At 35.9% G+C, this 16,428-nt stretch overlaps 2 protein-coding genes across 2 annotated transcripts; one reads left to right on the top strand and one right to left on the bottom strand.

Moving 5' to 3' along the window:
• Window positions 1-5,328: 5,328 nt before the first annotated feature.
• On the top strand, window positions 5,329-8,949 carry LOC146158000 (uncharacterized). The gene is made up of 5 exons (XM_083383619.1): window positions 5,329-5,473; window positions 6,151-6,297; window positions 6,999-7,194; window positions 7,859-7,976; window positions 8,566-8,949. Exons 1-5 carry the CDS (start codon window positions 5,329-5,331, stop codon window positions 8,947-8,949), a joined length of 990 nt encoding a protein of 329 aa, XP_083239745.1.
• A 2,255-nt stretch (window positions 8,950-11,204) lies between these two features.
• Window positions 11,205-14,739, bottom strand: LOC146157999 (protein myomaker-like). Its single transcript, XM_083383618.1, has 5 exons — window positions 14,600-14,739; window positions 13,260-13,405; window positions 12,803-12,923; window positions 12,104-12,225; window positions 11,205-11,376 (listed from the first exon to the last, which is right to left on the bottom strand). Exons 1-5 carry the CDS (start codon window positions 14,726-14,728, stop codon window positions 11,205-11,207), a joined length of 690 nt encoding a protein of 229 aa, XP_083239744.1. The 5' UTR covers window positions 14,729-14,739.
• Between the last annotated feature and the right edge of the window lie 1,689 nt (window positions 14,740-16,428).

Here is a 16,428-nt window from a genome sequence, read left to right as displayed (position 1 = left end):
CTAAAAAGCATAAAAATGCATACAAATTAGCACACACATATTTACCACTCACATTCTTATAAGAATACTTTGTGATTAAATTAAATTGGTTGTATGTGAAAAACACAGGTAATTCTAATTCTAATCTAATTTGAAAAAAACTTAAAACAATCTAATTCTAGTCCTAATCTAATTTATAAAACTAAAATGCTCTAATTTTAATTCTAATCTAATTTTAAAAAGCTAAAATAAATCTAGTTGTCCAAGTCTGTCCCACGTGTGTAAATGTTGGGGTAGTAAACAGCAATAGCGTTTATTTTGAACATTATTTTTTACTATTTATAAGTAAACGACTAAATGTATATAATTTTTAGTTGTTTTGCACTAAATGGCAACTGGGACAGAGTTGAAAGGGAGTCATTTTTTTATTACTTGAATAAGTAGAAGTCGAGTGATTTGCAAAATCGTAAGATAGTCAAAGCACAGAGGTAAAAGCAGTTTGACTGATCGTTTTTTGTCACCCTACGGTATATACATACTATTTGTTACTTGAGATTCTTGCAAATGACTTTTTGCAGTTGCCAGTCTGGCTTGCTAGTTGTCGGCATTTACTTGTTATTAAACAATAAAACTCAAAGTAAAAATATCAAATAATCTAATCCAGTTCCAGTTTAATTTCTTTACAAATGACTTAAATAACAAAACATGCGTATTGGCGTTATTCCTATTGGATCCTTAGTCTTTGTTTTCAACTAGTTTGATTCTTTCAATAAAATAAATAAAGCCATCATTTTCCAAAAAAACGTGTATTGTGTTTCAAAGTTTGCTTCTTATTTCTTGCAAATTACTTTAAAATCACCATCTTATCGCAGTTGCTGGTGGTTTACCCTTGACACGAACCTCGCTTTCACGATGCCAGCTTACCAAGTTTACCACGAGAAGACAGAAGCTTTCTTTGTGGCTGGAACAGGGATCCTAGTCTCGATTTCAACCGGGGTCGTGTACCTCCTTGCCTCTGTGTTACTCTGGGCCAATCTGGGGGAGAAAAAGGAACGTTTGGCCCAGCTGGACGCCGGCGTCTCGGCCCTAAGTGCCAAGTTGCTCCCCCAACATTTGCCAAGGGATTCTGTTGGTTGAAAAAGATGCATTTTGTGGATTGAACTGATTGGAATGTCAACTTTTATAGATCGTGCTTTACATAAAGCTGGATATTTTATTGGCTTTATGAAAGAGTATATAAAAAATAAAAAGTTTAAAACATGAAAACATTTATTTGTGTTTATTGAAAAAAAAATTTGTATAATTTTAAAAAAATTATCTTCCGCCTTTTCGAAATCTTTAAATCAACCAAGAAGGCTTAGGATTAATTTTTCAACGCAAAAAAAATGTTTTATTTATTTAAGATTCTATCGAAATGGTTTCATGAGAACTTACAAAAAAAAATTTTTTTCCGAAATAGACATGTGTTTTGTTTCTCTATTTGTCATCGTTTTAATTTCATAGAAATTACAGAAAAAAATAGCCAGTTTATGCGAAATGTGAATCGCTATAAAAACACAGTAAAATTGATTTTTAACAAAATTTTGAAAAAGTCAGTTGGTTTATTATTAAGAAAAATAGTTTTGAAAGTCTATTTTGTATGATTTTAATACATATGCTATTGCTACCAGGCATAGTATATTTAAAACAGGTTCCTCTGGCAATATATATTATTTTCAACCAACGTTTCGGCTTACTACGGCAAGCCTTCGTCAGGGACTGACACACAAGGCCAACAAGACACAAAGTAAAATCACAAAAAGAAAAAAGGAGATAAAAATGTGCTATTTTATATTTAATTTGTATGATTTTGTTTGTCTTACTTGTACATTTTTATTTTGTTGTCTCATTTGAATAAAGGATCACATAAAAACTTGTTTATTTTTAGTTTTTTAATTTAATTTAGTCAAATCAAAGCTGCAGCTAATTCGCGAGACAACAAGCGCTGTATTTTTTTCAGTTTTATAAACCGGCCTGCTATAGCTCATGTCATATTTAAAAAAAAATTAAATAGGGATATTCATAATTGACATCGGAATCTAATTCAGAAAAATTTAAAAAAGAGGTTAAAAATTTAAACTAAGACTTCACATTGTTGTTGACGTTTTATCAATACTTAAGGTGCAAGTCAAAATAGCCATAAGGCGAAATAAATTAGGTATCTGTATTACAAGCTAAAAAAAATCAATGAGAAAAACAGGTAGTAATTTTTTCAGATGGTTTAGAACTGTAGTTCCCCAACTTTTTAATGAATTTTACGCTGTAGGACCTTTGCAATATTTCAATGATTCGCGGTTCGTTAAGTTTGCTATAAAAAATAAACAACAAAGACTAAGGTTACTACAAAACGACCGATGCAAAATGATACAAAATACATAGACCTGAAATAAACAAAGAGTGGGCTTCAATAGAATATCCAGGTCGGTTTATCAGCGACGCAAGCAAGGTCAGGCTAGAAATAATAGTGTTCGGTGAGGTTTGAACTCACGACCTCAGGGGAAAGCAAGTCGAGAATCAACCATATCATCATTGCCTGCCTGCATCCTGTCTGTAAAACTAGCTCGTGGTGAGGTTCGAACTCACGACCTCGATCATATTGGGACCGTCACTCAATTAACTGATCTACTGAGGCCCAGACGGGAGAGAGTCGAGAAACAACCATATCATCATTGCTTGGCTGCATCCTGTTTGTACAATGTACATTTCATGTTGGGGATATACAGTACCACAAATATTAAATTTGTCAGTTAGGACTGTCTGATCGACATTTAATAAACATTTCAATCGCTTGGTGCAAAGTTAGCCCAACAAATTATCCCAATGGCGTCCTAAAAAAGCTTCACTGGATTAACAAAACGGACAGATTGAAAATTGTGTCAAAATACAAACAAAATCTAACGTGAAACGCCTAAGGGCTGTGAGACATCGTTGATTTTTTTTGCTTAGTCTTAGCTGGTAGTTGTAGATCTGATACGCGTAATATGGTTTACATTATATGAACAAATGGTTTATCCTTTGATTAAAACTTACTTTATAGAAATGTAAAGATATTCCACATACCAGATACACTTGATCATTATTATATAAATGTTAGCGAATAGCGCCGCAGGATTCGGTACCGTTTATGGACATTCAATTGAGACTTACAAATGTTGTATATAATAACCGTAAAGCAACATTTGGTAAACCTCTAATTGGGCTTGAGAAAAGTCAAATAATAAAGTAATAAGAATTGCGCAGCCAAATTCAAGTAAAAGTTTTCCTTATGAGCCCAATATTTAGTTTAAGTACAAAGAATATTGGCAATCGTGGAAATGTTTTTTTCAAAACCAGAAAAAATATACCAATACCAACAAGGGCAATTAATATTCTATCCATTATAGTTTTCAACAGAAACCAATTACTCACAAAACTTCTTTCTTAAAGGGTATTAAACACCGGCCATATGTTTCCAAACGTTTTCCAAACACGGCTAATCAAGTCGACCCAACACATGTTAAGTTTCAATTAACTCATAACTTAAAAACCTTACCACACGCGTTTTCTCGCGCCAAATCTCTCCCGCTCGAATGAACTAATCCCACGCGGTAGAATCACCGTAATCTCTCGCTAATCGCCATGAAAGCAATTGCGGAATTGCATCATCCCATTGATTTCGCTCGTTTAAGGAGCTTTCCTCTATTCCTTAATACCTCGCTCCTATATTTTAAGCTGTATATAATCGACAGGACGTTCAGAACAGCGTTTTTTATATTTGAAAGGCCAGGGTGCTTTGGTTCTTAAAAGTGTAACTATGAATCTTGTTTGTTATCAGGAAAGTACTGTCGATTAGATATAAAAGTGTAACTATTGCATAGTACTGCCTTCAATCTCTATTTATTTTTAGAAAAGTGGTGTAAGTATAGTGCAGCAGAATATTCGACCAAATTTAACAATTCAGGTCAGACACTATTAAAATACACTATTAAAAGATATATAAATAAAATCAGATTTTTATTTAAATAAGATATACTGACGGTGTCTTTTCTGGCAATATGTTTATACAGTATATACGCCTATATATATACATATAGTTAGCATCATAAAATAGTGTCTGGTGTTAATTGCTAGCTTTGCTAGATTTTGAGGTCTACATTTATATCTTGCAAAGATCAAGGTGACTTCCATAATCTCATATTCAGTGCAACATTGTATAGTGCGGAGTTTAATTGGGATTTTCTCAGGTTCTGTTAGTTGTAAGTGAAATAACCTAAAAAGCCACCAACAAATGTTTGATGTAAAAATGATGGCAGCGTTCTAACTTTGTTCACAAGCAGATACGTCGCCAAAAAATAAAGGCCAGGCAGGATTTTGTGTTTTTTTATAAAAAAGAGTTTTTCATTTAATTAGATAGCAAATTTAAATAAGTTAAAAACATGATAAATTACTGATATTTTTGGAGATATGTAAAGTTATGGTTTGGAATTATATTTGCTTTTTGCAATTATGGTCAAAGTTCTCATAGGAATCGATTTCATGTTTAAGTATTCGTATTAGTTGCGTATAAGACAGACAAAATTTTCCAAAATAAGTTAAAAGAGCGCATACATTGATTTCCTTGCAACATGCCAGACCGCAAACGGTATTAAGGGCTGAGTTTTCTTCTTAATCAGCGTTTTTTTAAACTGTGGGTAATTTACCCTAAATTTGATGTTTTATCGGCTGTTCGGCAAAGATATTAAATAACAATTTGGGCTGTTTGATGACAAAAAAGTGCATCTGCCCTCCAAATGTTTTTTCTACAATTTGCAAATTATTATCTATAACTTGATCATCTATATAAACAAGTTAATGATTATTTTTTCACCGATAAATAAAAATAAAGAAACAGAAATATATTAAAGGATTAAAAAGTGAAATTAAAAAAAATTAAATGGATTTCCAATACTAGAAGTGTTGTTAAATTTCGATAATTCTTATTAGTAGACATTTTCCGTTTCTATACCTTGACCTGCTTTCCTGCTTATACTTTTTACTTTGACCTGATGAAGCACGGTTGTGCGAAAGTTGTTTTCACCCTACTCCATTTCTATAGTAAGCTAGGAAAAATCGTGCAATGTATTTAAAACATTAACCTATAGAAATAAGACTGCCGTTTTTGTGCGAAGCTTGTCAACATAAAAGTATAATCTGTCGTTCAACAGTGTAATTGAAGTTCCAGGTTTAGCATTAGAGAAATACATCTGTCAAAAAAGAAATATAATTTGTCGAAAATCCTCCTAAGTCTTAATTCTTCATCACACATGTTGTAAACGAGAGTCGGGTTGAAGAATGGACGAAGAAGGCAGCCGACCCTGCAGTGGCGGATATTGTGCCGGTGTGTCGGCCATCGTATCGTCCTTCCTATGGCTTGGAGCTTCAGTGCTTGGAGTGTTGGCTGACACAGATGGAAAGTGCTTCAATGACCTGAGATTCGGTGAGTTAAATGTTCATTTTCCGAGGCTCTTTTTAACCCTATCTGAACACAACGAAGTCAAGTGCACTTTTTGTTAGTAGCAAGCATAAACGGCTAGTTGTTTTTCTAGCCTGCTGTGCTTGCATCATGGATCGACAGATTCGATTAGTCTGCGATGGCTTTCGGTGCACTATGATAAGTAAGCAGCAATCGTTGGTCAAAAATCTTTAGAAGGCCTAGATCACAGTGTTGAACACATGTGTGTGTGGATCTTTCATTGAAGTAGCAAGCATAGAGCAAGAAATATGAATATTTGTAATTTGCACTGTTAATGAGATTACCCTTTAGTCGAAGTTTATGTTACACAGGCTTGTCAAAAACTTGATATTAACTCAATTTGGATGTCATCACGTTTAGACACGCAAAGCAATTCTTTTAACTTGTTTTAGTCACAAAAATTAAGTTGGTAAACCGGTCGGACAGCTGTTGTGTACTAAAAGCTTATAACATTTTAGTGACAAAATAAAAAAAGATCGTTAAAATTGTTATCTTCTGACTTCAACGCTTCATTTTGAACACTTTTACTTTTTCAACAATGCTAATAAAGTATTGGTAACGGCCTTCTATAAATAAAAGAAAGTCGAACACACATCCTCATAACACTGCCCCCTTAAGTAACCATCCGATTCTTGCTTCAGCCATCTTCAAGAACAAGAGCCACGAGGTGTACGAGTCCTGGCCGACCGACCTTACCCCTCCCAAGTGGTCCTTTGCTATCTGGGAGTTCCTTTACACCTGGAACATGCTCTGGGTTGTCTATTGCATCGCCACAATGTGCAGGACGGGTAAGTTTTGGAACTTGTGAGAAATAACTTAAAACTACTAGTAAATGACTGAATTCGATTAAGTACGAGTCCAGATTTTTATTTGGGGTTCACGATTTTTTTGGAGTTGGCGTCATAAAGTGACTTCATAAGGCGATGTCACAAATTTATGTCATAGTTGCGACGTCACGTTTTATGTTGGAGAGGTGTTACTTTTTGTACAAAGGTTATATTACAAAGATGTTATCGATTATCGCAAAAGCGAAGTTGTTAAAACTTTCTTTTTCGAAGGCGCAATAAGACGCACGACTTTGGGCTGAAACGACTTTTGTCAAAACGGCGAAGACTTTAATTAGGATTCGTTTAACAAGGGATATTTCCATACGATAAATAAAGATATCCTCGGGTTCCTAAGGTCACTTATTTTAGACTTCCTGTTATGACGTAAATTTGTGAGGTCATCTATAAACATTGTTCTACTTTAAACCCTGCTAATGCACCTACATTTGTTAAAATTCTATCAAATTTATTATAGGCGACTTGTTAACATTGAAGAGCACAAATAAATGGAAGATTGACAGGAAAATACCTACCTGCCATTCAAACGCCTTTTATTTTCTTCATAAAAAAAAACTTAAATAAAAAACAACTTTAAGAGTACAAGGAAACTAACTTAAACTTTTAGACCTGACCCTTTTCAATTAAATATTATATTTTCACAGATAAAGAGGGCGAAGAGTGTTGCACTCGGGTATTCCCCGCCAAGCTGCACGTGGTCTGGTGGATTTTGTCCTTGACTCACCTTGGATGGATGGTGCTGTGGGACAGACAGGCCATTGTTGCGTCACTATTCGTGCAGGGCTTTGTGTTCGCCGCGTGCGTCGTTTGTCTCGTCATATCGCACACAAGAACCTACAGGTGATGTCGATTATCGAATATTCCGGAGTTACTTGAAGTAAATTTGGTCCAAATTTTCGACTAAAAAGCTGAACAATTAGGATGGGTCTTCAAATACCCGCTATTACAGTTCAGTACAGAACTAAATCGTAGTTTAATTTACAAATTTAGATGCTACTTTAGACACTACATTAATTTAGAGAACTCAAAAATGTTTTTCAATTATAGAAAATCGTAGAAAACTAAATGAACTTGTTCAGGTTGTCAAAACGTTGTAGAAAAATATACAATTCCCAGAGGAGCTATATTTAGGCGATATGTACATTTTTTCAAGGATTATCTGACTAGTTTGTTTCATAAAATATAATGTATTACTGTTTGTGATTACGTTTAGTTTGTGTTTCACAACTAAATCTTGCCCTCCAACAGAACACATAATGCCGATGATAAAAGTTCTGAATTTAATAATAGATTGAGAAGCAAACCGCTTCGAACAACAATCAGTCAGCAAGGTCAAACAAATTTAAACGCCTTTCGCAACATAAGTGGATAGCTTCATTAGTTTATCTTAACTCAAATGATTCATGCTGGTTGTTATGAATGGTGCGCTTCTCAAGCAACTTTTTGTAATAGTAAGAAAACACACAATTGCTCTACAGTGGAATAACACGTGTTGTGGTTCCAGGTGTGGCGCCCTGCTCCAATACAAGCACCCATGGGACCTCTGGGTGGCCAGGACCCTTCTACAAAACGGCGTCATCGCCATGGCAACGTGGAGCGCATTTGTCTTCGTCATAAACGCCGTGAGTTATTAAAATTATTTCGAAAAGTCATAAGATGCAGAGTTTATAGGTTGAGCGATAACTGTTCCTTGTTGACAAAAACCTGGCGTAATTTCCTTTTTTTTTAATATTTTTATAAAATTAGCTTCTAAGATTCAAGTGTCCTGATTAGTTAACGTGGAAAATGTAAAATTAACTAAACCAGCTTCGGAAAATGTGGGTTGAACGGAGAAATATGTTGTATCACGTAATTAAGTCATAAATATCAGTCTTTTTGTTAAAAAGAATTGCTAAAACGTACTATTTTGCTCAAAGTAAGACAAAGGTGATATCTTTAGATAACAAACAGTCGTACCTGAGTTTATGAATTTTTACAATACAATCTTTATCTTTATAGTACGTAATAAGAATATCAAAGCCCGCACAGAAGTAGGTTTGATTTTGAAAGTTTCGAATAACTCTTTATTCATTTTCAACATAGCAATTCAACTTTGATATTCTTATTACGCCCTCCAACCATTATGCTCCAAAGAATCTTTAATAGTGTTTTACAAATACAATATTACGGCCACCAAGTTTGCATCGTATTAAACTAAACACGTGTTTCAAGGTCGTCCTGCTCTCCTACCAAGGTCACCTTGCCATGCACCTGACCAGCACGGTTGCCATAGCAACGTACGGCGTCCTGGCCCTGCTGTTTTTCGTCCTTGAAACGACCTTGCTCGACCGCTGGCTGCGCTACAGCTTCGCTCAGTACCCGGTGTTGGCCTGGGTGGCAGGTGGCATCCTGGCACGCCACTTCGCCATGTGGCAACCTGTCACCGTGGCTGCCACCGCGCTACTGGCACTTGCCACCTTGTCACTGGTGGTCAGGGTGCCAGTGGTGGTCTGGCGTAACTACACAGACCCGCTCTACGCAGAACAAACAATGCCCAAGGAATTGCACACGCCAGATGACGTCATCAAGCGTGGTGACGTCACCACTATTCTGTGATGTTACTTGTAAAAGGAGACACAATTTTGAATAGATTTGTATATTTCAAAGGATTCGAAGAAGTGTGGATTTTATAACTGAGGTCATACGCCATGATTTTAAAGCGACATTAATAGTTTTCGTGTTAAAAGTTTGCTTTTTTCCTTTTTTTAAGTTTTACATGAAATTTCGAGTAAGGTTGAATACACCAATAAACTAAAAAGTGGTTCTTCTAACACAAATGTTTATTATAAGCTTTGTTTTCTTTTTTTGCCTAGTTTACACTTTTTAACTTTTTTTTTGTATATTTTTATCTGCCAAGTTGCAAGTTTATTCCCCTGAAGAAGATTATCTGATTAGGCAATCGAAACGTCGGCGCTTTTGCGAATTTTTTTTTGCCGCTGCGTGTTTTTACCTTTTTTATGGCAAATAACCTAACAGAGCCAAGAACAATACGCGTGACGAGAGAGATATGAAAGTCATAACGAAAACCACAAATGTTCGTCTAATTTACGAAAAAATAATTGTGCAACTTATAAAGTTTTAAATATCGTGATAAGGCCATATACCGATATTACCTGTATCTGCTCGTGCTTCGGGCTATGGGTGCTGTGTACCCCTAATTTTTTGCACCATTCTTAGTCGGTATTTACCCAAGTTGAGAATCACTGGATACAAAGATTCAAGCCTTTGTCAGCTCAAAGTTGGATTTTGACTTTTTCATTGGGCTTGTAAGTTCCGTGCAAGCATAATGCACTGTGATCTACTTTTGCGAGTTCCTGGAGATTTACTGACGATATGTTGTTAATCAATAAATTATGTACAATGCATTTTTCGTGCCTTTCATCATGAAGTTGTTTCTAAAGGGTGACTTTCCACCTTAAGCCTTCTTGGTATCTAAATTAAACCTGAAAGTTACTTATCGCCAATGTAGACATGTCATTTTAATCAAGACCTGCATATACGACGTTATAAGCGCAAATTCGCAGTTAGAAAATAGGTTAGTAAATCGATTATTTCAGTCAAATGTTCTAATCAATGGCTTTCAAACATTTTATTTTTCGACGCCTTTGCAAAAGTTCGGTGGGCTTTCAACGCACGCAGCGATAGAAATGTTAATAAGAATAGAAATTCTTATTAATTTGTTTGTTTGTTTGTTTGTTTGTAACAAAACTAAAATCTCTAGTCCTTTAATAACATTAAGCTGGAACATCAGGTGGTAGCATCAATATTATCTGTAAGCACTTTATTACCGCAATTGAGTTTAGATACGAAACGGGTTGATTATTCGACGCTGTTGGAAAATTGAAACGATGCACAGGAGCGTGTCGCACAATCTATTCCTTACAATGAAAGTAAGACAAATTCACGTGACCTGCAAAGGTAGGTGAAAGGGCCACGTGTCCAAGGCCAAAGGCTCCCAAACTAATTTTTTCACCTACTTTAACTTTTTAAAAAAGTATTCGAAAAAAATTCCGCCCTTTTTGATTTTACGTTATGACGTAATTTCGTGGCATCATTTCTTAACAATTCTGATGGTCCGCCAAACAAAAATCCTGGCTTGATGACCAGCACAAGTTTAAGCAACAACAGACATGAGTAGAAACGAACAATGAAACTTCAAGTTTAAAAACTAGAGGGAAATAAAGTTGAATATGGAACTGAAGATGCCAGTAGAGCCGAAATATATGCTTCTTTACAAAAGTCTGATCGTGGTTTCACTCGAGTTTCTGAACATTCACTTGTATTGTTTATACCGTTATAACGTGTGTGGACGTACATCGTGATGTGAACATCGAATCATGGCCTTTATCTGATCCCGTGTGACAGTATCAGACTCTTACAAAGCTGTTGAAAATAAAACTCGAAGTTAAAAAAACATAGTGAAACAAAGGTTTGTACTTTTGTTTTAAGGAATATATATTTCGCCCATACTGGAACCGTCAGTTCATATAAGTTAAAGTAAAATATATATGAATAGCAGAGTAATAATTAAATTATGTTTAATTTTGTCTGATCCTTTATTTCACCCAGGTTTTTCAAACTTTGAGTTTTATTGTTCATATACGCGCCAGCGGAACAGTGATCGACAAACAGAAACCTGCTTAATGGTTTTGGATTCCATAAAGATACGCCCTTTTATAAATTCAAAAACAGTTGGCAAGTGCAAGAAAAATAATATGGTTTATGATACAAAAATTGAATGGTAGATCTACTAGAACAGACGAAATCCCATCAAGCGCCTTTTCAAAGAGAAATTGGTCAGTAATATAAATTCAGCAGAGGCAGGAAAGGCAACAGCAGACTCCGTTGCAATCCACATCAGCAGCTCCTGAAGTAGACGGACACTTGTTATTCGATCCTCCTGGATCCACCACGTGGAGCAGCAAGGTCAAAGCAGCCGCCAAGGTCAAGTGGTGCAGGGTGTGCGTCACAGGATGGTTCCAGCTGACAGGATATATTCAAGATAGGGGTCAAGTTGATAGAATTAAGACAAAGTTTGCGATAAAAGTTGATCAAATGGGAGCACCTCGCCTTTTTAATATATTCTGCATGGTCTCAAAACATTACATTTTAAACAATTTAGTTTTTAGGATATTAAAATCGGACATTTGACATGCTTTGGAACACAATACACAAGTTTTTTTCTTAGCATTTTAAAAAATTAGTCTCAAAGCCAAAAACGTTCGACATCATCTTAATTAAGACGTTTCGATACGAGCTTGTATCATCTTCAGTTAATGTGACTGAGAAGCAATTCAAGCATCACTTATAAAAGGTGGGACGCAATTGTTATTAGTCTGAGTTTCTATAGTTGGAGCAACTATTAGCACCTACAGGTTTGAACACCATATCGAAACGTCTTAATCAAGATGCTGTCGATCTACTCGATCTTTTTGGACTTTGCAATTTATTATCAATCTACATTACAGATCCGTGTATAGTGTATCCATGTTTTAATAATATTTAAAAAAACGACATTTTGTTATTTATTCCTATTTGCTTACTATTTATAGCGAACATGTCGTTTTTACGCAATATATTTTTATTTCATTATTTTTTTTAAAAGTTGATAGTAAAATTAGCTGGTATCGAACTTAAACGCGAATTATCGGACATACAAGCATCCAACTACCAGTTATAAACACCGTACAAGCATAAATTAAGCGTAAACCTGTTCTGAATGAAGAACCTTAAAACTAAGGAGATTGATCCAAGGCAGAAAGCTGGAAGAATTATTCTCAACCATTTCTGCTTCTCCGGGTAAATCGACTTGCTCTTGTACATTTCCATTCCCTGTAAATCAACGATTAAATTTGCAGTTTTTTAAACTGGGGTTCATGTATCCCTTTAGAGGAAAATTTATAATTCCAGTCTAGTTTGTGAATTGCTTTGTATGCTCTGGTTCTAGTTCTAATCTAGTTCAAATATTACCAAAAATCCTGCTTTTTCAAATGACATTTTTAGCCACTCAGTCAAAACAAAGAATTTGAATTAATATTTTTTTGGCCCAAACGACTCAGTGGGTGATATTTGCGTGAAATGCAGCCTAGCAGATTAAGATCTACATAAGATACCGAAGATCTCGGCAAAAAGTGCCACACCATACAAACTGAACACTAAAATAAGTCTTGCTTTCATGCTACTGTTACGTAAAGCAATTACCTTTCTAGTCGCCTAACTATTAGAATACACTTTTACAGGTGTCGTTATAATAGCAAAATATTGCGTACCTATTTGCTACTTTAAGCATACAAAATCACCCGGTGTATTACTATCAGTATGCTTAATCGTTGGTCAGTACAACTAATGTAGATTCCATGCTTAGATGAATACAATACAGTCAATTTGATCCATTAAGTATATAACTCACCCAGGATATAGCGAGCAGTAGGCAGGCAGTAGTAACTGGTGCTGACCACGAACCGTAACCCTCTGGGTTGTGATAAACCCTCAAGGCAGCCATGAGACCCCCAGATGTACAAATGGCACGTCTGAAACATTAAGTACTGTTCGTCATTACTCCACAGACATAAAAGTTCAATCTTAACAAATGTCAGGCAATTTCGATATGCAAAATACCCCATAAAAGTGGATATTGTTCTTTTCGCCCTTTAATGTGTATGTTGAAAATGTTGGAAAGATTTATTTATTTGATATAAATACATTGTTTATTGAAATTCAAAACGAATATCTGTTACGAACATTTAAAATAACCATTCAAATAAAAAATATCGGGAAAAGTTTGACTAACCATAATAAACCTAGAGTAAAATTGAAGAGAAAAAACAGTATGAGTTTATAAGCCGCAAAATTAAATTGCGATTTACTTGCGATCTGGATCGAATCTTGTCGCAGCTACCACGATGGTGAAGATTGAAAGGACAACCGAGTAAGTTGAAAAGTACTTGAGAAGTTTGGCTCCGACTATCCAACGAACCAAGGCAAGCAGTGGCACTTGACACAAGTGGAACATCTGGGAAATATTGCAGTTAAAGCTGGAGTTGTAGCTTGTTGGTAGTGGCAAGTTAGCAATAGCTAGTTTGCAGTGGTAAGTTGGCAATGACTAGTTGACAGTGGTAAGTTGGCAATGACTAGTTTACAGTGGCAAGTTGGCAATGACTAGTTGACAGTGGCAAGTTGGCAATGACTAGTTGACAGTGGCTAGTTGGCAATGACTAGTTGACAGTGGTAATTTGGCAATGACTAGTTTACAGTGGCAAGTTGGCAATGACTAGTTGACAGTGGCAAGTTGGCAATGACTAGTTGACAGTGGCTAGTTGGCAATGACTAGTTGACAGTGGCAAGTTGGCAATGACTAGTTGACAGCGGCTAGTTGGCAATGACTAGTTGACAGTGGCTAGTTGGCAATGACTAGTTGGTAGTGGCAAGCTGGCGGTGACAAGTTGGTGGTGGAAAGTTATTATCAGCAAGTTGTTAGTGGCCACTTGGTAGTAGGAATTGTCAGTTACAAGTTGGCAATGGCAACCTGGCAGTGGCTTTTTGGCAGTTGAAAGTTGGCAATGACGATGTGGCATAGACAAGTCGGCAATGGCACGTTGACACTGCCAAATTAACCGTGGTGAGCTAGCAGGGTCAAATTTGTGTTGGCAAGTTAAAAGTGGGTGTTGGAGGTGGCAAGCTATTAGTGGGGCACAAAAGGAGGGGTAAACTAGGAAAGATTGCTTGTACAGTTGCGCAAATCTAAGGGGAAGGGATCGAAACCTCGAACTTCACATGATACTTTTTGTATTGTAGAGATGTGCGACACTTGATAGCTAGCTTGTAGCTCTAAGTGATTAATTTGAATTTGGCAAAGGCGGTATAACACCTGGGCTGATAAAATATTTATGCTTGGTTACTTGGTCACACTAACTGCCACTCTTGTCGGTTGACACAAGTTTGTTACTTGCTAAAGGTGGAAATAAGTATTGTGCCTCTTTGTGACGCACTCACAGACACCTTAAAAATAAAAAGCCAGACAATTTTCTCCCTATAGCCCAATTGGCTATAGTTCTTTAAAAAACGCCCGTTCGAATATTAACCAAGTTTCCAACTTAGACTACGGCCTCGTTCTATTTGTAATTAATGCTAAACTAAAAAGCAAGGCCGAACCTTAAATCTTGCGCAAGAAAAGTAAAGTGAAGATAGTTCCAGAGGCCAGACTTACTGTGACTTGGAAAGTGGTGAAGAACAAGACAAATGCTTCTGAGGGAAGCTTCTTCTTGGCTGCCATGGCTGCTGGGGCAAGAAAAGCAAGGCTGCTTCCAATAAGGAAAATGTGGCCAATGATCGCCATTTAACAACACGCTTTTTTATTAAAACAAGTAAGCCATTATATGTAGAGTTTTTAACCCACGGGCGAGACCCGATAAACAATGCTCTTGCAACGTATTTTTTCTTTGATTTTTTATGAATGCCTGTTTTTACATAACAGTCTATGGCATAAATCGCATACTGCCGCCAACTAAGTGCTTAAATGTCAATCAACCAAGTTTAAAAAGGCTTTTGTTTATATAATTATAAATATCAATGCCTCAAACCTATTTTTGACGCGCAGTATTCTATTGCCATCGAGACGCAATTGATGAGTTAAGCTCAACCACATTGAATAAATCTTGTTTGCAACAACAAGACCGGGTTACCGACTGCACTACTTTTATCTGGTTGGATTTAAGAAATTGGCTCTAAGGAATATTTAAATCGATGGCATACACTTAGGTGTTACATTTATACTCATTTGTATGCACGAATTTTTGGCAATACACTGTTAGACTATAAACTGTTAAAAACTGGTACCCTCCAAAGTTTATTTTTCATTTTTCGCAAAGAGAAAACACGCAAACTATACTCGGATTTTAATTGTAAATTTTCCCGCTAAGTAAAAAACACTTTCACGGGTTGGTGACCAGACAACAAACTTAAATAACAGCTGTTTATCTGAAATTTAGCTTTTCAGATACATACGTTTAGATAGGGATTAGAAATACAAGCATAATTACTTTGCATCGTAAATCATTGGTTGAAACTAAAGGTTTACAGTTGTACTTAGCAAACATCAAAGTCCATACAAAAGTGTAGGTTTCATTGTAGTTACCAGGTTACCGACTGCAGTACTTTTTATGTTTGGATTTAAGAAATTGGATCTAAGGAATATTTCTCAAAAAAAATATTTTTTTCAAGTAGTTTACAAATAAATAACTACAGGTGACTGAAGTCGTTACAACACTGTCTGTAACTACAGCAGATATTTAATAGCCTATTTCCTAACTTAGTTATAATAATTGCCGTCTCTTAAAACTAATAGCATTCTATCTTGTAAAGCTTAAAACCTGGCTGCAAGTCGACTACCCTGTTGTGGAAATAATCGCCTTTAAATGCTCGATCCTCGGGGAATTGCGCAACAACTGGATAGACACCTGATCGCGTCACTCGATTGTTCGCTCATAATCGCTGCTCCAAATGCGATTTATTTATTTCTCCGAATACCATGGCTTCATAAACTGAGATCGCGCAGAAAGTTTTATCTATCTCACAAAAACGCTTGGGCTGCATTTATTTAAACAACGTAGTATTTAGGACTTAATAAACAAATGATTTACTGCAAAACGCAATTCCATCCAAGTTACACATCACTTTGAAACAGATTGACGTACGTGAATTAGTTTTAAGGGGGCAATGAAGGCCTAATTAAACTATTACATCATTTAAATAGTAATGATGTTTAAAAAAGAGATTAGTTCATCAAAAGTTTTAGCACTAAATGTATTTAAAATCAATTACAGTTTGGGCTAGAAGTAAAAACAGTAGGTTTTCCAGGTCTACTCGTTTTATTATGTCAATTTAAGACGTCATTTCTGAAAAATCGTGCCGACCTTGGTCCACACACAGACAAAAAAATATTTAGGTGACGGCGTTGAAAAAGTTTGATAAAATATCCTTTAAGCGGTAGATGCAGCGGCGGGCCACGAGGGATATTCTGCTAAATTAATGTGAAAT

This window comes from Ascidiella aspersa, chromosome 3 (assembly GCF_963924565.1).
Source record: "Ascidiella aspersa chromosome 3, kaAscAspe10.2, whole genome shotgun sequence".
In the NCBI taxonomy this organism is placed as follows: domain Eukaryota; kingdom Metazoa; phylum Chordata; class Ascidiacea; order Phlebobranchia; family Ascidiidae; genus Ascidiella; species Ascidiella aspersa.
Note: the sequence above shows the minus strand (reverse complement) of the source record. Positions and strands in the feature narration are given on the sequence as shown.

What these genes read in the sequence shown, in the direction of transcription:
- LOC146158000 (XM_083383619.1), top strand. Translation starts at nt 5,329, where the DNA reads ATGGACGAAGAAGGCAGCCGACCCTGCAGTGGCGGATATTGTGCCGGT. An exon ending in CGCCACAATGTGCAGGACGG is followed by an intron (nt 6,298 to 6,998) that starts GTAAGTTTTGGA and finishes ATATTTTCACAG; the next exon opens with ATAAAGAGGGCGAAGAGTGT. An exon ending in TCGCACACAAGAACCTACAG is followed by an intron (nt 7,195 to 7,858) that starts GTGATGTCGATT and finishes TTGTGGTTCCAG; the next exon opens with GTGTGGCGCCCTGCTCCAAT.
- LOC146157999 (XM_083383618.1), bottom strand. Translation starts at nt 14,728, where the DNA reads ATGGCGATCATTGGCCACATTTTCCTTATTGGAAGCAGCCTTGCTTTT. An exon ending in AGATTCGATCCAGATCGCAA is followed by an intron (nt 12,924 to 13,259) that starts GTAAATCGCAAT and finishes TTAATGTTTCAG; the next exon opens with ACGTGCCATTTGTACATCTG. An exon ending in AGGTTCTTCATTCAGAACAG is followed by an intron (nt 11,377 to 12,103) that starts GTTTACGCTTAA and finishes ATATCCTGTCAG; the next exon opens with CTGGAACCATCCTGTGACGC.